At 37.7% G+C, this 21,771-nt stretch overlaps 1 protein-coding gene across 6 annotated transcripts in view; it reads right to left on the bottom strand.

Annotated features, from left to right (window-relative positions):
• The window catches only part of BCO2 (beta-carotene oxygenase 2), a 51,468-nt gene continuing 29,697 nt past the window's right edge, over positions 1-21,771 (bottom strand). For 3 of the 6 annotated variants that reach the window (XM_059068362.2, XM_067039490.1, XM_067039489.1), the window contains 9 exons: positions 21,662-21,764; positions 15,505-15,633; positions 13,830-13,990; positions 12,744-12,911; positions 4,317-4,454; positions 3,536-3,718; positions 2,950-3,060; positions 1,306-1,434; positions 354-918 (listed from right to left, as the gene is read on the bottom strand). In XM_059068362.2, coding sequence (XP_058924345.2) covers positions 1,321-1,434; positions 2,950-3,060; positions 3,536-3,718; positions 4,317-4,454; positions 12,744-12,911; positions 13,830-13,990; positions 15,505-15,633; positions 21,662-21,764 — 1,107 coding nt within the window. In that variant the 3' untranslated portion in view covers positions 354-918; positions 1,306-1,320. Of the gene's footprint in view, positions 919-1,305; positions 1,435-2,949; positions 3,061-3,535; positions 3,719-4,316; positions 4,455-12,743; positions 12,912-13,829; positions 13,991-15,504; positions 15,634-21,661; positions 21,765-21,771 lie in introns of all 6 variants that reach the window. The other 3 variants (XM_067039488.1, XM_067039491.1, XM_067039487.1) reach the window with 3 other exon arrangements.

Here is a 21,771-nt window from a genome sequence, read left to right as displayed (position 1 = left end):
TAACATCTTTATTGGAGTATAATTGCTTTATAATGGTGTGTTATGTAACAAAGTGAATCAGTTATACATATACATATGTTCCCATATCTCTTTCCTCTTGCGTCTTCCTCCCTCCAACCCTCCCTATCCCACCCCTCTAGGTGGTCACAAAGCACCGAGCTGATCTCCCTGTGCTATGCAGCTGCTTCCCACTAGCTATAGGTTTTACGTTTGGTAGTGTATATATGTCCATGCCACTCTCTCACTTTGTCCCAGCTTACCCTTCCCCCTCCCCATATCCTCAAGTCCATTCTCTAGCAGGTCTGTGTCTTTATTGCCATCTTGCCCCTAGGTTCTTCATGACATTTTTTTTTCCTTAAATTCCATATATATGTGTTAGCATACGGTATTTGTTTTTCTCCTTCTGACTTACTTCACTCTGTATGACAGACTCCATGTCCATCCCCCTCACTACAAATAACTCAGTTTCGTTCCTTTTTATGGCAGAGTAATATTCCATTGTATATATGTGCCACACCTTCTTTATCCATTCATCTGTTGATGGACACTTAGGTTGCTTCCATGTCCTGGCTATTGTAAATAGATCTGCAATGAACATTTTGGTATATGACTCTTTTTGAATTATGGTTTTCTCAGGGTATATGCCCAGTAGCAGGATTGCTGGGTCGTATGGTAAGAACTACCAACTTTTCATCGTTCTCTGAAGAACTAGATACCTGGAGATAAGGAAAAAATGCCTGATTTTAACAACATCCCTCAAAACAACAGCCTCCCAAGGCTGAGCTGGGGGCAGGGTAGGAAGTGGTACTGCGTGGTTCAACTGCTCTGCTCTGGACAGCAGAGAAACAGCCAGTTTAGAAGCAGCCTCCAAGCATGACATCCTCTGTGAGTACCTTAGGACCAGTAGCAACAGGCAGGCTGTAATGGAAAAAACAAAGGGCTTTTCAGACCTATATTCATATTCTACTAGCTATGGTTATCTGTATTTCTTCTCCCAAGTGTGGGAACCTCTGTCACCCACTTATCTGGTGGTGATAATCAGGTCTAGTTTTTCTTTCATGTATTCTTATTACCTATAAGATATATCCAGTAAATATAAATTTAAAACTCTCTTCAAAAGGTTGTATCAACACTTGCTTAATGTTTTCAAGGAAGATCCCTAAGAAAATATAAAACCATAATTATCTCATGAATTCCATCTTTAATATAAATTTTAAAACCAGATGTCTATGGTTTGGAAGGTAAGGTGCACCTTTGCTCTCTCTTTTGTACACAGCACGTTCAATTAAAACCTAGTTCCCAGACCTTGTGGATGTTCCATCAGATGGTCACGAAGGTGCCATGAAACCCGTAAGGCATTTGCACAGGCACCTCTGCTCGGCCCAGTTCTTCAAAGTTCTTGGCATCCAAGACTAGGAGAAAATTTCTTTCATTCTAGAAAAGGAAAGCCAATACTGAAAATTCTCTCTTTTTTTTTCTACAAAAAAAATCTGTCTTTTTTCTCCAGTGGGCTGTAAAATTCCTAAGAGAGAGACTACATATTACTCATCTTCATGTCCACCCCCAGCATCTAGAACAGTGCCTTGCCTATTCATTCACTAAATGTTTGCAGAATGCTGAACTGAACAGAAAAGAAAATTACAGCTGAAGAAGTTCATATCTAGAGCAAAAAATAAGTTCTTTATATCAGTCACCTTCATAGGATCTCTTGGGGTTTAAGGATCTTTTTACCTGCCCCTTTTCAATCTCCTAAGAGACATAAAAATTCTTCTAAAATGAAATGCCTCCATTTTGTGTTACTTTGGAGCTGATCAAAAGGTAGCATTGCAAGGCAGACTGAGATTTGCCCTGGTCTAATTACAGGAGTGGCAAGTACCTGGCATGAGGACCAAGTCCTCCTAAGCCCATGGCAGGCATTACTAATTGATCACAGCACTTTCCTCACCTAAACCTTAAAAAACCTCAGAATCCAACACCCCAGGTAGCCAGTAATAATTGATCAAAGCCGGTACTCAAAGTAAACCTACTGCCACAAGACTGCCCTAGACAAAAAGTTATAGATCAACATTATTGGGACTTCCCTGGTGGGCCAGTGGTTAAGACTCCGTGCTCCCAGTGCAGGGGGCCCAGGTTCGGTCCCTGGTCAGGCAACTGAGAGCCCACATGCCTCAACTAAAGATCCCTTGTGCTGCAACTAAGACCCAGTGCAGCCAAATAAATAAATGAATACATATTTTTTTTAAAAAAGATATCAACATTTTTGAGACACTAGATCAGGGCCTATCACATTAGATTTTTGGGTCGCTCAATTTATTTTATTTTATTTTTTAGCTTTTTTAAAAAATATTTATTTATTTATTTATTTTGGCTGCACCGGGTCTTCGCTGCGGCATGCAGACTCTTTAGTTGCGGCATGCATGCGGGATCTAGTTCCCTGACCAGGGATGGAACCCGGGTCCCCTGCATTGGGAGCACGGAGTCTTACCCACTGGACCACAAGGGAAGTCCCTTGGGTCACTCAATTTAAATTGGCAGCACAGATGGTGGTATGAAATATTAGACTAGAATTCAGAAGTTTGGGATTTAAATACTGGCTTTACCACTATGAGATCTGATGCAAGTCTCTTTCAGCTTCCTTAAGTTACAAATTCTACGTGTAAAATGGTACCCCACAAAGTTGTTTTGATGACTAAATAAGATAATATGTATGAAAGAGGTTTGTAAATAAATTCCTATGCAAATGTAAATTATTATGGTTCTAAAATAGAACTTTAAAACTGTAATAAAGTACTGATTATGATAAAAGGGTACCCAAATAATAAGGAGAGGAAGAAAAGGGAGAAAGTGCCAAGTTGGAATCAAAATAAACCATCAACAGCATCACTAAATATAACCCTCAAAAGGCCCAGTGCTATTTCTCTTTCTGACGAGTGACGGAAATACATTTACCTGGTTGGGAGTGATCACCACAGAAAGAATAACCCCACCATCTTCTTCACTGGTTCCTGGTACTGGAACAAAAACAGGTTCTGAGGGATAAAAGCCATCTTCTCTCCAAACCTGTAAGTCCCCCAAAAAAGTATTTGATGAAAGATTGGTTATGAGCTGGAAGCGTTCTATAGCGATTGTCAGTCCCAGCATGAATTTGGCTGTCAATGCAATGCGTCCAACAGTAGAAGAATCAGGCTTACTGAGTTAAATATAGGAGAGAGAGCTTTTGCAGCTGCAGATTCCATCATCATCAAACACAACTGGTGTAATTACAGTTTCCCATCAAACTGGAATAGAGCTGTCCCATGCTTTCTCTCAAAATACTATCAAGCATAGAATTCTTTCTCTGGGCTTGTGGTTCATTCCTAGAGGGAACATACCCCTAATCTATGTGATTCCTTGGTTCTCAGATTTAATAAAGGTAAGTGGCTGAGCTGCTTAAATATTAAAACATCTCAAGACCTACCTTAAAAAAAATAGAAATTTATTCAAAGGGCAGAATAGGTTTTTTAAGAGTTCAGAAAATGAAAGAGAATTTCATTACCGTCAGTGTCTTTTTCACCACGTCAACCTTGATCAGAGAATCGCCCACCAAATGCCGAAAGCCACAGCCATAGAAGAACTGATACTTTTTGCCACTGAATTGGCCATAGTTGATCTGGGGAAATTCAACACCTCCTTCCTCTTCTAGGTCCTCAGGATACAGATTTTCATAAGAGCACCAAATCTAAATGAGGGCACAAAAGGATTTGTAGTGATTGCTTAATTCTTACTTTCTTCAGTGTAGGTCAGCATGGGGCTAACACCCTATAATAGTTTGTGACAGGACTTGAAAACTGAGGTTCTATGTCATTTTTTAATATTGTTCCTCTTTTCATCATGTGTATGAACGTATAAAAAAGATTATCTGGTTTTGTGACTAAGCTGTCAAATGGCATAGGAGGTAGAAGTGGGCTTTTATTCTACTAAAGCTGAGACATTGTTAGCTACACAATGATATGTAAGTGCAAATTATCTAAAAGGTGGGGATGGTCAATTCCTATCTCAAATACTTAGACATTCCACAACCATTAGAAAGTTTCATATATTTGTTTCAAAACACAAAAGGGATAGGTAAATACACTGCTCACTCCCACCCAAAACTCTTTGGCTCTTTTGCAAGCCATGCTCCACGACCTTACCCTGCTCAGCTGAATGTTATAAAACTTACTGGGCACCAAACATTGTGGAGAACAGCCACACTACATAGCCACACTACTTTACTAGTGAATGAAGAAACACTACTGAGAATCAAAGTCTTAGTCTCATGTCCATTCATAGCATACCTTTCCATCAGCCTGTTTCACAGCACTGGCTGAAGAATAGGACAATGGGCTGAGGTTCTCTGCCTCAGGGGCATTCAAACTGACATGTAAGGGCAAAATAAACCTTCGAGGGAAAGATCTGGCTACTGAATTATAGACCTGTTCAGGAGAGAGAAATAAACAGTTGAGAAAATTGTCCTTCATAGTATAACAGCATGTCCCAATAACTGAGATCCAGTCAATATAATTGGCATTTCTAAGTAATTGCATAAATGATCATTTTCATTCATTCATTTACTCAGCAAATATCAGTTGAGTACCTACAATAGGCCGAGCTCTGTTTTAGACACTGAGAATACAACAGTGAACAAAACAGTCTCTGGCCTTATATTCTAGTGGAGAAAGAATGATAATAGATAAGAAATATATGTTACTTAAGTAGTGTCAAATAAATAAATGATTATATAGCTCAAAGTCAGATAGTGATAAGTGCCAATAAGAAACACACTGAAGGGTGAGTGACTAGAGAGTAAAATGGGTGCTTCCTTCCTCAGGTTTGGTCCGGGAAGAACTCTGTGTGGAAATGGGCTAACTTAGCAGGCCTGCGTTGCTCAAACCCTGCATGTTCTCAGGAAAGGCCTATTTTCATGACTGGTCCTTGGCCAGCACCTGGGAACGGAGCTCTTTGAATGTTCAATCTGATAAGAGTATGTTCGCATGCCTGAGGCCTTGAGGCGTACTGTACTAATTTGTTCTTATAGGTTATGCTAACAACTTGATTTATAATGAACACCTGCCTTCTCTATGGGGCTCTAGAACTTCAGTAATTGAGGTTACTCATGTAGGGGCTATATATATTATGTGTTGATCCCCAACAAACACCCTGGACCACCAGCTTGGGTGGGCTTCCCTGGCAGGCAACATTTCACACATGTTGTCACAATGAGTTGCTGGAGAAATCAAGCATATTCTGGGAGAGGGCTCTTGAAAGCACGCACCCAGTTTCCTCCAGACTTCATCCCATGGACCTTTCTTTTTTTTCTGATTATTCTGGGACCCATGAGCCCTCCTAGTGAATCATCAAAACAAAGAGTGGTTTGGGGGAACCCCCAACACAGCATCTCTGCAGAGATGATGCTTAAGCAGGAGATCCTAATAAAATAAGTGTATTTTTTATGACAGTAAGAACAGTTTAAGCACATCTTCCTCTCTTGAAGTATTGTAAGATGGGGAACAAACTATGCCATTTTCCCCCATATACCTAGCCCATATTACATCAGCTGCTTTTAAGAACAGGCAGTTGAAAGGCTGAGAAAATATAAAATTTTTTAAACATCTTTATTGGAGTATAATTGCTTTACAATAGTGTGTTAGTTTCTGCTTTACAACAAAGTGAATCAGTTATACATATGTTCTCATATCTCTCCCCTCTTGCATCTCCCTCCCTCCCACCCTCCCTATCCCACCCCTTCTAGGTGGTCACAAACCACCTAGCTGCTCTCCCTGTGCCATGAGGCTGCTTCCCACTAGCTATCCACCCTACGTTTGGTAGTGTATATATGTCCATGCCACTCTCTCACTTTGTCCCAGCTTACCCTTCCCACTCCCTATATCCTCATGTCCATGCTCTAGTAGTTCTGTGTTTTATTCCCATCCTACCCCTAGGCTCTTCATGACATTTTTTGTTCTTATATTCCATATATATGTGTTAGCATACTGTATTTGTTTTTCTCCTTCTGACTTACTTCACTCTGTATGACAGACTCTAGGTCCATCCACCTCACTACAAATAACTCAATTTCCTTTCTTTTTATGGCTGAGTAATATTCCATTGTATATATGTGCCACACCTTCTTTATCCATTCATCTGTTGATGGACACTTAGGTTGCTTCCATGCCCTGGCTATTGTAAATAGAGCTGCAATGAACATTTTGGTACATGACTCTTTTTGAATTATGGCTTTCTCAGGGTATATGCCCAGTAGTGGGATTGCTGGGTCGTATGGTAGTTCTAGTTGTAGTTTTTTAAGGAACCTCCATACTGTTCTCCATAGTGGCTATATCAATTTACATTCCCACCAGCAGTGCAAGAGGGTTCCCTTTTCTCCACATCCTCTCCAGCATTTATTGTTTCTAGATTTTTTGATGATGGCCATTCTGACCTGTGTGAGGTGATATCTCATTGTAGTTTTGATTTGCATTTCTCTAATGATTAATGATGTTGAGCATCCTTTCATGTGTTTGTTGGCCATCTGTATATCTTCTTTGGAGAAATGTCTATTTAGGTCTTCTGCCCATTTTTGAAAAGAATTTTTTGTTAAACTTTTTAATTTTGAGATATATATTGCAGACCCACAAGCAGCTGTAAGAAATAATACAGAAAAACAAACGATTGATTTTAAAATGTGCAAAGGACTAGACTAGACATTTCACCAAGATATACAAATAGCCAATAAGTACATGAAAAGATGCTCAACATTATTAGTCATTAGGGAAATGCAAATCAAAACGACAATATGATAATACTTCACACTCATTAGGATGGCTATTATAAAACAAAAAACAAAACTAAACAACAACAACAAAAAAACAGAAAACAACAAGTGTTTGTGAGAATGTGAAGAAAGTGGAACCCTTGTGCATTGCTGGTGGGAATGTAAAATGGTGCATCTGCTGTTAAAAACAGTTTGGCAGTTCCTCAAACAGTTAGATATAATAGAATTATCATATGATCCAGCAATTCCACTTCTAGGTATATGTCAAAAAAGAATTGAAAACAAGGACTCAAACAGATACTTGTACACCAGTGTTCATAACAGCATTATTCATAATAGCCAAAAGCTGAAAACAACCCAAATGTCCCCCAACAGATGAATAACACAAGGTAGTATATACATACAAGGAATATTATTAAACCTTTAAAAGGAATGAGATTCTGATACATGTTACAACATGGATAACCCATGAAAAGATTATGCTAAATGAAATAAGCCAGACACAAAAGAAAAAATCTTATATGATTCCACTTATATGAGGTACCTAGAATAGGCAAACTCATAGAAAGAGAAAGTAGAATAAGGGCTACCAAGAGCTGGGGAGAGGGAGGAGATAGGGAGCTGTTATTTAATGGGTACAGAGTTTCTGTCTGGGATGATGAAAAAGTTCTGGAAATGAATAGTGATGTTGGTTGTACATCATTAATGTATTTAATGTCACTGAATTATACACCTAAAAATAGTTAAAATAGTAACTTTTGTGTTATGTATATTTTACCACATTAAAAAAACAATGCAGAGATAACCCATGTATCCTTCATCCAGTCTCACCAATGATGACCTCCTATACAACTACACTACAATGGGGAAACTTACATGGACATAATCCACCAACATTATTCAGATTTCACCAATTTAACACGCATTCATTTGTGTTTGTATGTGTGTGTGTGTGTGTGTGTGTGTGTTTAGTTTTAGGCAATTTTATCACATGTAAATTCATATGATCACCATCATAGTCAAGGTAGAGAACAGTTCCATCACCACAAAGGGTGATGAATAGGAAGCAAATAGTCAGATGGCATATTTAAACCTCAAAATATTAATGACTGGTTTAATTAAATGCCCCAATCAAAAGTCAAGAATTAGCACAATGGATTTTCTAAATATATGTTGCTTACATGGTACATATTTAGAAAGATTAAAAGTAAAAGGATGGGAAAGTTATAGCACACAAACATCATGGCAAAAAGCATTACTCTGAGATAAATATTCAATAAACCAGGAAGGTAAAACAATTCTAAATTTGTATGCACACAGAGCACCAACATATGTAAATTCAAAATTAGCATAACTATGAGGAGAAACAGAAAAATCTATACTCCAAGCAAAAGATTTTAATATACATTTCATGCTATATGATAACTGATAGACATCAATAAAAATAAAGAAGATTTGAATAATATTATTTTAAAATATGACCTAATCAACATATATAAAACACTACATCCAAAATTCATTATTTTAAATGCACATAAAACATTTTTTAAAATAATCTTTTGCTGGCCCATAAAGCAAATCTCAATAAATTTCATAAACTTCAAATCATACAGTAAAATTAAGCTAGAAATCAATGGGAAAAATAACTAGAAAGATTTCCATTTGTCTGAAAGTTTAAAAAAATTTTCAAAGAAGAAATCTCAGTGAAAGTTAGAAAGTACTTTAACTGAAAAGTAATAAAACATATCAAAACTTGCGGGATGCTCTGCTAGACAGAAATTTATCATCCCAAAGGTATATATGTTGAGGAGGGAAAGGTAGAAAAATAACAAACTAAGGTTTTATATCCTTAGTTAGAAAAGGAACACATTAAACACAAAGAAAGTAGAAAAGGAAATGAAAATAATAGCATAAATTGATGAAACTGAAAGCAAACACACATTAAAGATCAACTAAGCCAAAAAGTTGGTCTTTTGAAAAGCCTCATTAAATTGATGAGAACCTAGCAAGCCTAAAGGAACAAAAAAGACAGCAAAAATAACCATACAAGGGATAAAAACAGGAGCTATCAATTAACCCTACATACATTTTTAAAACATAGAATATCATGAATAACATTAGGTCAACAAATTTGAAATTTTAGATGGCATTAATAAAGTTCTTAGAAAAAGACTACCGGGCTTCCCTCGTGGCGCAGTGGTTGAGAGTCCGCCTGCCGATGCAGGGGACACGGGTTCGTGCCCCGGTCCGGGAAGATCCCACATGCCGCGGAGCAGCTGGGCCCATGAGCCATGGCCACTGAGCCTGCGCGTCCATAGCCTGTGCTCCGCAAGGGGAGAGGCCACAACAGTGAGAGGCCCATGTACCACAAAAAAAAAAAAAAAAAAAAAAAAAGACTATCTACCAAACCTGACACAATAAGAAATAGAGAATCCGAATAACCCTATACTATTAAAGAAATGTAATTTATAATTTGAGATCTACCTATAAAGAAACTTACAGGCCCAGATGACCTTACTGTTGAATTATTCCAAACATTTAAGAAATAATGCCAATCTTATACTTTTCATGCAGAGAGTAGAAAAGAGAACAATTTCCTACTTACTGTATGAGATCAGCAAAACCTTAATAACAAAACCTAACAAGGGGGTTTCCCTGGGGTGCAGTGGTTAAGAACCCGCCTGCCAATGCAGGGGACATGGGTTTGAGCCCTGGTCCAAGAGGATCCCACATGCCGCAGAGCAACTAAGCCTGTGCACCACAACTACTGAGCCTGCGCTCTAGAGCCTGCGAACCACAACTAATGAAGCCCATGTGCGACAAGTACTGAAGCCCGCACACCTGGAGCCTGTGCTGCGCAACAAGAGAAGCCCCTGCAATGAGAAGCCCGCACACTGCAACGAAGAGTAGTCCCCACTAGCTGCAAATGGAGAAAGCCCATGTGCAGCAACGAAGACCCAACGCAGCCAAAAATTAAAATTAATTAATTAATTAATTAAATAAATCTATTTTTAAAAACTAACAAGGACATTATAAGAAAGAAAAATTACAGGCCAATCTTAATCATGAAATTGATGCAAAAAAATGTTAAATAAGATATTAGCAAAGCAAATCCAGAAATATATTAAAAATACAGTGCAACCAACTGGGATTTACTTCAGGAATAGAAGGTTAGTTTAACATTCAAAAATCAATCAATGGCTATCATAAACATTTTAAAATCAATCAGTGTATCTCACCACATTTGTAGAAGAAAGGATAAGTCATGTCATTATCTCAACAGTGCAAAAAAAAATTTGATAAAATCCAACATCCATTCATGAGAAAAATTATTAGTAAACAAGCAGGTGTACATCAGCATCATAGTGCATGATATGTTCCCGTTGTCTCTCCCCTTCAGCCTACAACCAATAACATAATGTTAACTCAAGAAAGGTTCATCTGCCTAACACACTGGAAGGCTGGAGAGTTCCACACATTTGTACATCTAAAGGTAGGTGGACTGGAGCACCCTGAAGAGGCAGAACTGAGAGGAAAGCAGAGGTGGTGTTTATAATCCCGACTCGCAGCTACAGTAGCTGAGCCTGTAGCTCCAGAGAACCCAGTAACAGCAGGGGAGGCAGCACACATGACTCCAGTCTCCTGGCTGCAGCAGCACCCACAGCTGCAGGGAATCAAGCAACAGTGGCAGCGGGGCCTGTGACCCCTCCAGCCATGGAGGTGGCCACGACCCAGCCCCCTATCCACAGCTGTGGTGCCTGGGAACCCAACAACTCCAAACACAGCAGAGGCCCCAGCCACCCTGGCTACCCCCACTACCACCCTCCCCCACCAGCAGCAGTGCCTGCAACACAGGCAACCCCAACGTGACAGACCCGATGCCCGAGGCAGCAACACCAGCAGCAGCAGTGACACCGGCAGCAGCAAAGCACCAGTGATCCTGGAGGCATAAGGTATGAGAGGGAGGGCACCAGGCAACACCTCTCACAGAGGTGGTAGAGGGTGGAAAGTGCTGATTTTCAAATATAGCCAGAGGCAGCTCAAGTAAGAGAAACCAAAAACTTGTGTCACCTCCTTATGAACAAAAGAAAGGCCTCTAATAACTAACCTGTTGAATTGCTAGCATCTAGTAAAAAAAAAAAAAAAAAAAAGCTTTACCTAAAGAAGAAAGGTGTTTGCTACTTCAAATGTGCTGGCTACATCAACTCATTAAGCACCATTAAAAAAACATGGTAACACAGTATCACAAAAAGAAAAAGACAAATCTCCAGAAATCAAACCTAAAGTCATGGAATATTGCAATCTAACCTATAGAGAATTCAAAATAGCTGTCCTGAAGAAACTTGATGAGCTACAAGAAAACTCAGAAAGACAGTTCAATGAGCTCAGAAATAAAACAAATGAACAGAAGAAATACCTTACCAAAGAGATTGAAACTATGAAAAATAACCAACCAGAAATTCTGGAGCTGAAGAATTCAGTAAATGAGATGAAGAACACGTTAGAAAGCACTGGAAATAGAGCAGACCATATGGAAGAGAGAACTAACAAGCTTGAAGATAGAAAGCTAGAAATTAGACAGAAGAGCAAAGGGAACTAAGATCTAAACAAATGAAAGATTTCTACAAGAACTATCCAACTCCATTAGGAAGGGTAACATAAGGATAATGGGTATCCCAGAAGGAGAAGAACGGGAGAAAGGAGCAGAGTTTATTTAAAGAAATAATAGCTGAGAACTTCCCAAACCTGGACAACTGGATATCCAAGTCTCCCAAGCAAAGATAACACCTAATTATCTGAATGCAAAAAGACCTTCTCCAAGATACATTATGTTAAAACTGTCAAAAGTCAATGACAAAGAAAAAATTTTAAAGACAGCCAGGGGAAAAAAAGATAACCTACAAAGGAACCCTCATTAGGTTACTGGTAGATTTCTCAGCAGAAACTCTACAGGTCAAAAGAGAGTAGAATGACTTACTCAAGATATTGAAAGATAAAAACTGTCACCCAAGAATATTCTATCCAGCAAAGTTATCCTTCAGATATGAAGGAGAAGCAAAGGCATTCCCAGACAAACAAAAGCTAAGAGAGTTCAGCACCACTAAACCTGCCTTTCAAGAAAGGTTGAAAGGAGCTCTTCTACCTGAAACAAAGAGGTGGAAGAACACAAAACTTTGAGTAAGGTCATAAATAGAATCAGAAAATTGCAACTCTGGACTTCTCTGGTGGCGCAGTGATTAAGAATATGTCTGCCAAAACAGGGGACGTGGGTTCGATCCCTCGTCTGGGAAGAGCCCACATGCCACGGAGCAACTAAGCCCACGAGCCACAACTATTGAAGTCTGCGCGCCTAGAGCCCGTGCTCCGCAACAAGAGAAGCCACCGCAATGAGAAGCCCGCGCACCGCAACGAAGAGTAGGCCCCGCTCGCCGCAACTAGAGAAAGCCAGCACGCAGCAATGAAGCCCCAACACAGCCAAAAATTAATTAATTAAAATAAAACTATAGCAGAAAATAATTTACATTACATAATCCAAGGAAAAATTCTGCCTTGAACTGATTATCAGGAAAAAGTAAATCCCTTCAAGCTAGATGAACTGATACACTTTTTTTTAATCAAAGAATTAATACTATAGTCCATTTTACTACTCCTTCCAGGAAATGTAAGTATGTTTAGTGCCCAAGTGTAATAGGAACTAATCACAAGTGCTTCAAAACATATTTCTTGGCTTTCTTTAACATATTTTTTATTTATTAGGTATTATGTAAATACATACTTCAAATTATTTTGAAATAGTAAATAAATTACAAAGTTGTATTTTCAATACTTTAAAACCATTCTCCCTCCTTATTTACAAAAGAGGCAAGAGAAACAGCTAATTCCAAACCCAAAGCCAGAACTTGGCTAGATCAAAAATATTTTTGACAACTCCTGACAAATCAGAGAATTTTACCTGATCAAGCTCTTTCCCAGTTTTCCTAAGATTCTGTAGTTGGTAAACTTCTAGGCTTCTTCCATCATCCTGACAGCACAAATCAATTACAACACATCCCTGGTCCTCAAAGGCATTGATTTGGTGAAAAGTAACAAAAGGTTTACTGTAGTACATCCCTGGAAGAAGCTGCAGGGGAAAACACAAACAGTGAAAAATAGATATTTTATTTTATTTCCTTTAGGGTACAGATCCACAAAGCTCAAATTAAGAAGATTTCCCCCTCTTTAAGTGGCAGGCCTGGTAGGTATAAAAACCAGAATTCGGAATGTAGAAGAAAATATGCTTTGATTTAAAATCATCTCATCTCATATTAATCAATGAACTGGGGCTATTTGATATAGACCAATCAACTGTTTCAACTAACTTTAAAGTTCTCACGAAATATGGCCCAATATTTTGAAGCATAAATAAATCCTAGAATCTTAACTACATGGTCAAATAGAAAATACTTCTATTAAGAATTTATGATAAATTAAGTGACTAATCCTTTGAAAAATGCACCGATTACTAAAATGGGATTTTTTTGGTAATGAAATTAGGATACAGTAAATTTAGGATACTATTTCTTTAGAGAGGTTAAAAAGTAGACAAATACAATAGTGCTAAAATCAGGAGTATATAGAAAGATATTTAACCAATATGCTTTAGACTTTGGTAGGATTATTATATTTACATATCAAGAAATCATAGAAGCAGCTAATAAAAATATCACTGCAAAAGTTACAGAAGACCTCTGCATGAACAATATCCTCTTTAGCAAATATTATATGGAAAAATCCATGCTAAAATGCTAAAAGGATTTCCTGGATGTCATTTTAACTGAATCAGATAATTTAAAAGATAAAACCATTTCCTATAATTTTCTAATATGCAAAATCCACTGTACTAATTAATAAATAACTAGCCCTACTTATGGAAGAAGGTAATAGCCTTGATTAAGAGTGTCTTATGCAAGTAATGCCCAGTGAAGGCAAAAGTCAATCACATGGAAATTTGCCTTCATGTCCAATCATTTTCACAATAAATACACTCAAAATTCTCCACCTGACCAGTGTGCTTATCCACCACATGAAACCGTGTATTATACTGGGGTTCCCAGCTTATTCCATCTGAAAAGGCCTTTCCCCGAATTTTAGAAGTGATGATTTTCCACAGATTCATCTTTAGAGGCTGTTCAATGAAGACAATGTAGTTCTTTGTCATTCCTAAAAGGTTCAAGCAAACAATAAAATGTTATTTGGCAAACTAGAGTTGTCTGAAATGTGACAGTTTGGGGACTTGTCTGAAGGCTTGGACACATTATTGCTGACCTAAACGAATGCCAGTCAGAAATAATTCTTCATCATTTCCCAGCTTTGCTATATATTTTTTCTGTTCCTACATAAAAACAGGAACTGCTTAGAATAGCGTGGGTTGAATGCCCTCAACTTGCTTTTTGCCTTTTTTTTTCTTTCTTTCTTTTCAAATTGTTTTGGTTTAGGAACAAAGAAGCATTATATTAAAGTATAATTTATCATCTGGACCTGTATTCCTTAATCCTTTTGCTATTTATACTGGAGGTAACAATCCAGGAGCAGACTGGCTATAAAGGTTTAGGATGCAGAAGATAAATATTCTGAGAAAAAGCTGAAGCAATCTACATGGAATATGAATTGCCTCCCCCAAAATATAATCAAGATCTTTCCTGTATGATTATTATTTGTGGTCTTTAAAGTTACCTAAAATATTGAATTCTGTCCATTTTTTATGGTCAAAATTTTTTTAAATTAAGACTTTTATTTTGGAGCAGTTTTAGGCTCACAACAAAATCGAGAGGAAGGTACAGAGATTCCCCATATACCACCTGTCCCCAAACACGCACAGCCTCCACACTATCAATTTCCTCCACCAGAGTGGTCCATTTGTTACAACTGATGAACCTACATTGACACATCACAATCACCCAAAGTCCATAGTCTCTGTTGTGGAAACATGCATAAATGTATTTTTTTCCTTTGTATTTAGATATTCAATGACATACAACGTAATACAAAACAAACCAAAGAGACTGATTTCTATGACTAGGGGTTACTCATTGTGTCATCCTGGAGCAGGGGGCTGAAGGGAGAGGCTGTTCTCCATAGAGAACTGAAATGGAGTTAGTGCTGGGTGACTAAATCTCAGCCTGACTCAATGTGCTGGGAAGGGACCAATGATTTCTTAAACTGACAACTATCTCCTAGAGCAGTCAATTAATTAAAAACTTAAAAATTAATTGGTGTTTCCAATTTTTTTTTTTTTTTTCTTTTTTGCGGTACGCGGGCCTCTCACTCTTGTGGCCTCTCCCATTGCGGAGCACAGGCTCCGGACACGCAGGCTCCGTAGTAGTGGCTCACGGGCCCAGCTGCTCCGCGGCATGTGGGATCTTCCCAGACCGGGCCACGAACCCATGTCCCCTGCATCAGCAGGCGGACTCTCAACCACTGCGCCACCAGGGAAGCCCTCCAATTAATTTTTTAGTAATTGCTTGTATTAAAATATCTTTTCAATCAGTCTGTTGGCTAGGGTAAGAAGTACGTGACTAAACAGAATAAACTTAATTGGTAATAAAATGCAACCTTCGTCTCTTATCACCATACTCTGATAAACTGTATTAACACAGTACTTGCCAAAATTAGTCCCTCTGCAACAGTAACTTTAAGGCAGCCCCCATTAAAATTTGCCTTATCTTTGGGCTCACCAAAGCTGTGGTAGTAAGAAGGTTTCATCCTCTCTGCAGAAGCAATAGAACATATCACCTGGGCTCCATGGATTGTCTCCCCAAGGTCTACTTTCTCCGGAGGAACCCGAATAACATTATAGCAAGAACCTGGAAAATGGAAAGTCCTGTCTTAGCTGTTTTACATTCACTTTAAGAAAAAAGATAAGCCTTGCACTTGTGAACTAGGCAAAAGCAGTTAAGAGATTTATACAATATGCATGACACCCATATTTCATAAAGGGTTATTTCAAAGACTTGTATACAAAAAATATATTAACTTTATAAAAGGTATTATCTAAAGTTTTGAAACATCATACACAAAGTAATCATCCAACAGCTATTGTATTTTTTTAACATCTTTATTGGAGTATAATTGCTTTACAATGGTGTGCTAGTTTCTGTTTTATAACAAAGCGAATCAGTTATACATATACATATGTTCCCTTATCTCTTCCCTCTCCCTCCCTCCCTCCCTCCCTATCCCACCCCTCTAGGTGGTCACAAACTACCTAGCTGATCTCCCTGTGCTATGTGGCTGCTTCCCACTAGCTATCTATTTTACTTTTGGTAGTATATATATGTCCATGCCACTCTCTCACTTTGTCCCAGCTTACCCTTCCCCCTCCCCATATCCTCAAGTCCATGCTCTAGTAGGTCTGTGTCTTTATTCCCATCTTACCCCTAGGTACTTCATGACCTTTTTTTTTTTCTGAGATTCCATATATATGTGTTAGCATACGGTATTTGGTTTTCTCTTTCTTCACTCTGTATGACAGACTCCAGGTCCATCCACCTCACTACAAATAACTCAATTTCCTTTCTTTTTATGGCTGAGTAATATTCCATTGTATATATGTGCCACATCTTCTTTATCCATACATCTGTTGATGGACACTTAGGTTGCTTCCATGTCCTGGCTATTGTAAATAGAGCTGCAATGAACATTTTGGTACATGACTCTTTTTGAATTATGGTTTTCTCAGGGTATATGCCCAGTAGTGGGATTGCTGGGTCATATGGTAGTTCTATTTGTAGATTTTAAGGAACCTCCATACTGTTCTCCATAGTATCTGTATCAATTTACATTCCCACCAACAGTGCAAGAGGGTTCCTTTTCACCACACCCTCTCCAGCTTTTATTGTTTCTAGATTTTTTGATGATGGCCATTCTGACTGATGTGAGATGATATCTCATTGTAGTTTTGATTTGCATTTCTCTAACGATTAATGATGTTGAGCATTCTTTCATGTGTTTGTTGGCAATCTGTATATCTTCTTTGGAGAAATGTCTATTTAGGTCTTCTGCCCATTTTGGGATTGGGTTGTTTGTTTTTTTGTTATTGAGCTGCATGAGCTGCTTGTAAATTTTGGAGATTAATCCTTTGTCAGTTGCTTCATTTGAAAATATTTTCTCCTATTCTGAGGGTTGTCTTTTGGTCTTGCTTATGGTTTCCTTTGCTGTGCAAAAGCTTTTAAGTTTCATTAGGTCCCATTTGTTTGTTTTTGTTTTTATTTCCATTTCTCTAGGAGGTGGGTCAAAAAGGATCTTGCTGTGATTTATGTCATAGAACATTCTGCCTATGTTTTCTTCTAAGAGTTTGATCATGTCTGGCCTTACATTCAGGCTTTTAATCCGTTTTGAGTTTATTTTTGTGTATGGTGTTAGGGAGTGTTCTAATTTCATACTTTTATATGTATGTGTCCAGTTTTCCCAGCACCACTTATTGAAGAGGCTGTCTTTTCTCCACTGTATATTCTTGCCTCCAGCTATTGTATTTTAATGTCCACAAATGGTTCCCCTCTAGCTCTCTGAAGATGAACTCAATCCCATCTTCATAGGAAAAGATAAGGTAGCAGCCAGGAATATCCTCAAATTCTATTTGTCTTTCTTCCCACTCCCCAGCTCCAAAAACTACAATCTCCATTTGTACCCATGTCCAACTCCTTCCTTTCAGTGTTCTAGATCCCTGGGATCACTTTGGGTCCCATCTCATCCTGTCTCATCAACATTCATTCATGCAATCATTCATCTGACTATTACTACTTCCTCAAGAATCAACTCAGGTACCCACTCCTCAAGTAGCCTTTCCTGACTCTTTCCCACCCAAAGGCATTTGGTGTCCCTCCTTTATGCTTTAATTATATCCTATACTGTCATAGTACTTATCTCATTGTACATAATTTTCTGATTATTTATCTGTTTCCTAGTAGACTGAGCTCTTCTGGAGCAGGAATTGTGTCTGATACATCTTTGCATCTTCAGTACCAAACAATGACTTGGCATTTGGTAGGTACACTATAAATAACTACTGACAGATTAATTAACAACATATGTTTGTTAAATCACTCAATGAATGAACAAATATTGAGGTCATATTGAATTATCTTCCTGGTGTTAGAAGTGCCAATGTAGGTCCTGAAGAACTTAGATAACTTATAGAACTTCACAATCACTAAGCTTCCTTTGGAACAAGATAACCGTACAGTTCCCTACTCATTATCAGCAACTACTTACTGAGTGTCAACTGTGTTCTAGGCACTCTTGTAAGAGTCCTAAGTAACCATGTCCTAGACACTTATATACAGCAGTGTACAAAATAGACAAAAGGCTCTTCATTTATAAAGCTCAAATTCTAAAAAAATTCATACAATAAGTAAAAATATAATGCATCAGATGATGAGAAGAACTATATTGAGAAATAAACCAGGGAATGGGGATTAGAAGTGAGTGTATAAGAATGGGGGCTACTGTTTGCAATTTTAATTATGGTGGTCTGGGAAGGTTTCACTAAGAAGGTGCCATCTGAGTAAAGACCTGAAGGAAGTGAGGAAGAGAGCCTTGAGTATATCTGGGAGAAATGCATTTCAGGTGGAGAGAAGATCAGGTGCAAAGATTCTCAGCCAAGAATAAGTTTGGAGTGTTCACATAAGAGCAATGAGGCCAGTGTGGCCCTATCCATAGTAAACAAAGAGAAAATTCTAGATGAGGTGGGGTGGGTTAAAGGGATAACTGGCTGATATGCTAAGAATAAACTGAAGTGGGGCAAGGGGAGAAGTAAGGAGACTAGTTAAGAAGCTACTACAATAATTCAAATGAGAAAGAATGGTGGCCTAAACCAAAGTGGTGGCAATGGAGGTGATATGAGGTAGTCGGGTTTTTGATATATTTTGAAGGCATTACTGAAATTACTTTTTGACCTATTAGATGTGCATGTGAGAGAGGTATAAAAAATGATTCCAAAGTTATCATCTTAAGCAAGTGGAAGGACAGAGTTACCATCAACTGAGATAGGGAACATTTTAAGCAGAGAAAGTTTAGGGGGAAAGATCAAGAGTTTGGTTTTAAACAAATTAATTTTGTAACATCTATCAGACGTCTTAGTAAAAACACTGAATAAGCAACTGATGGGGAGGTCTAGGTTAGGACATTATATGTTTTGAGAACCAATTATAAATAAAACACCATGCTTTATACAGTGATGTGTTATAAAAGAAATGAAAGACAAACTCTAGAGTTCCAAGAGTACCATACTACTGTCTAACTGTTTATGTATTTTAAATTAGTACTTAAAACTAGCTGAATTAATATTTAGAGGATTATTTTTAATTTTAAAAAGATTTTTTTAAATACCTGGAAAGGTAGAAATTATTAGCAAGCACTTTATTTACAAAGAAAATCACTAAATTTCCACCAAATGCATACTATCTAGCAGAGCTCCCTGCAGCTACATGTACATTTGCATTCCAGTTTAACAATTCCTCACTGAACCAAATAATCAAGTAAGAAAAAAAGAAGTAAATCCAGTTTTAGTTGAGATTAGAAGATCACGAGAAAAATTTCTCAGTAATTGGATTAAGTGACAATTACTCAATTCATTAAATTTGAACACTGCTAGTTAATGAACTGTCCTAACTTCAAGTTTTGAAGGCATGAGCAAAGCAGACAGACACCTAGGAAACACCCAGCAGAGAACTGAATGCCTAGAGGAATGACCTGCCCAATACTGTAAGCCTAACTCTGGGAGACTCTTCAGGACTTTGTATAAACATCAAATTGAGGCAAAATAACAAGCACAGCCTCTGATGATTGGTGGCAAGGTTTCTCAAAGATTCATGGGCCACTTGCACCAAAATCACCTGGTGAGCCTGTTAAAATGTACCAAGATAAGGAGTAAAAGTGTAGTTACAATGCAGATTCTTAACCCTTTTTCAGGTCTAGTGAACCAGAATCTCTGAAGATGAAGCCCAGTGATCTACATTTCTAGGAAGCATTCCAGATGGTTTTTAGGTGCTCTAAAGACTGAGAATCACTGATCTAATGATTATTTATTTTAGAAAAATAATTAAGAATGGTTAAACAGTAGTTCTCATATTATGAACTAGTTACCAAGTTATCTACTTGGGTATTAGAGTTAATTTATTAAGAAATGATTTTTTTATGATCAAAAAAGATGCATGGACAAAATACTACTGAGTCAGTTTACCCTTTTGCTGAAAGATTTTACCTAAAAAGATGTTTGCTGTCTCCTATAACAACTTTGAAGACTACATCCCAACCCGAGGTCAGGTAACAAAGAAGAGAGGGCTGAGTGATGAAGTTTCCAGGGTACCCTATCTCTTCTTGAGCTGGTTAAAAGCAAAGCTGCAGTATTCATTTTCATATACACTCATATGTGTAAATATGGAGAGGTAGAGATGAACAAACCACAAAGTCATTTACTTACCAAAGGTATATATTAACCTATTCAAAAGTTAACCCATACAAAAGATTCGTAGGTTATAGATGACAGATTGACAGCTAAGATAGTCAGAAACTTCGAATGCTTATACTTACACATTCCTTTTCAAACAGAGAGAGATGTGTACTCGGGTACAGAATAATGAATGTGCATGCCCTGAGAGAATCCTCTGTAGTCAGTGATAAATAATTAAGATGATCGAATGGAGTGACTAGCAGCAAGTTTTTGTGTGTTACTCAGACTAGACACTTGAAGCTTGCCTAAGCAAGCATCTTAAATCTTCTCAAGGTCCACTGCCCTTGTCTGTAAAATGGGGGTAATAACAGCCTTTCTTAATGCCATGGATAGACCTACAGATTATCATACTAAGTGAAGTAAGACAGACAGACAAATATCATACGATATCACTTACATGTGGAATCTAAAACATGATACAAGTGAACTTCTTTACGAAACAGAAATAGACTGACAGACATAGAAAACAAACTTATGGTTGCCAAAGGGGAAAGGGGTGAGGACTAAATTAGGAGTTTGGGATTAGCAGATACAAACTACTATATATAAAATAAAAAACAAGGTTGTACTGTATAACACTGGGAACTATGTTCAATATCTTGTAATAAACCATAATGGAAAAGAATATATATATACATATATATGTAACTGAATCACTTTGCTGTATACCAGAAACTAACACAACATTGTAAATCAACTATACTTCAATTTTTAAAAAATAAAAATAATAGTACCTTTCTCAGAGACTTTCATAAAGATTAAATGAGAAAATATATGGAAAAAATGGTTAACACCATCACATACTAGGCACTCAATAAATGCTGGTTATCATTATTAGCCATTAGAACCTTCTGGAACAGATTAATAGGCAGCTGGGGAAGTATATGGATGACCAGGAAAGAGATGTGGTATAAGTGGTTGTGAATGCAACCAAACTTTAACCTTAACTTACTTTGTAGTGTATTATTCCCATGGTAATAATAAATTCCTTCTTATGTAATATACAGTATACCTTCTCTATATCTCTTTGCTGTAGCATTCTAAATTTCTTATACTTACAATATGGTACTTCCTAAAAATTCAAGTTTGAGAAGTACATTACTCATCCCTACAATGCTTGTGAGCCAAAAAGCATAATGGAACATAAAAATGTGAGTCATGCTGAAAAGATCAAATAGAAAATCAGCTTCCAAGCATATGTGCAAAAAGACCACAGAACTTAATTATAAATTATATATTTTAAGTTCAGTAATGTTACTTCGGAGTTTTCTTTCTGAACCTTTCAAATGAAGCTTCATATATGTTAACATCTTGGCCATAATGGAACTGGGAAGATAGTTAACTCCCAATTATTTTTTAAAAGACCCCCATCCCAACTTTACCATGTTGCCCATAGGAGTTCCCCATGTTGTATGCTGTTCCATCTTTGTCATAATGAGGATGTGCAGTTGCTCCATTCACAGCAATAAATTTGCTCCAGTCTACCTGCAAA

The sequence above is a fragment of the Kogia breviceps genome, chromosome 7 (assembly GCF_026419965.1).
Source record: "Kogia breviceps isolate mKogBre1 chromosome 7, mKogBre1 haplotype 1, whole genome shotgun sequence".
In the NCBI taxonomy this organism is placed as follows: domain Eukaryota; kingdom Metazoa; phylum Chordata; class Mammalia; order Artiodactyla; family Physeteridae; genus Kogia; species Kogia breviceps.
Note: the sequence above shows the minus strand (reverse complement) of the source record. Positions and strands in the feature narration are given on the sequence as shown.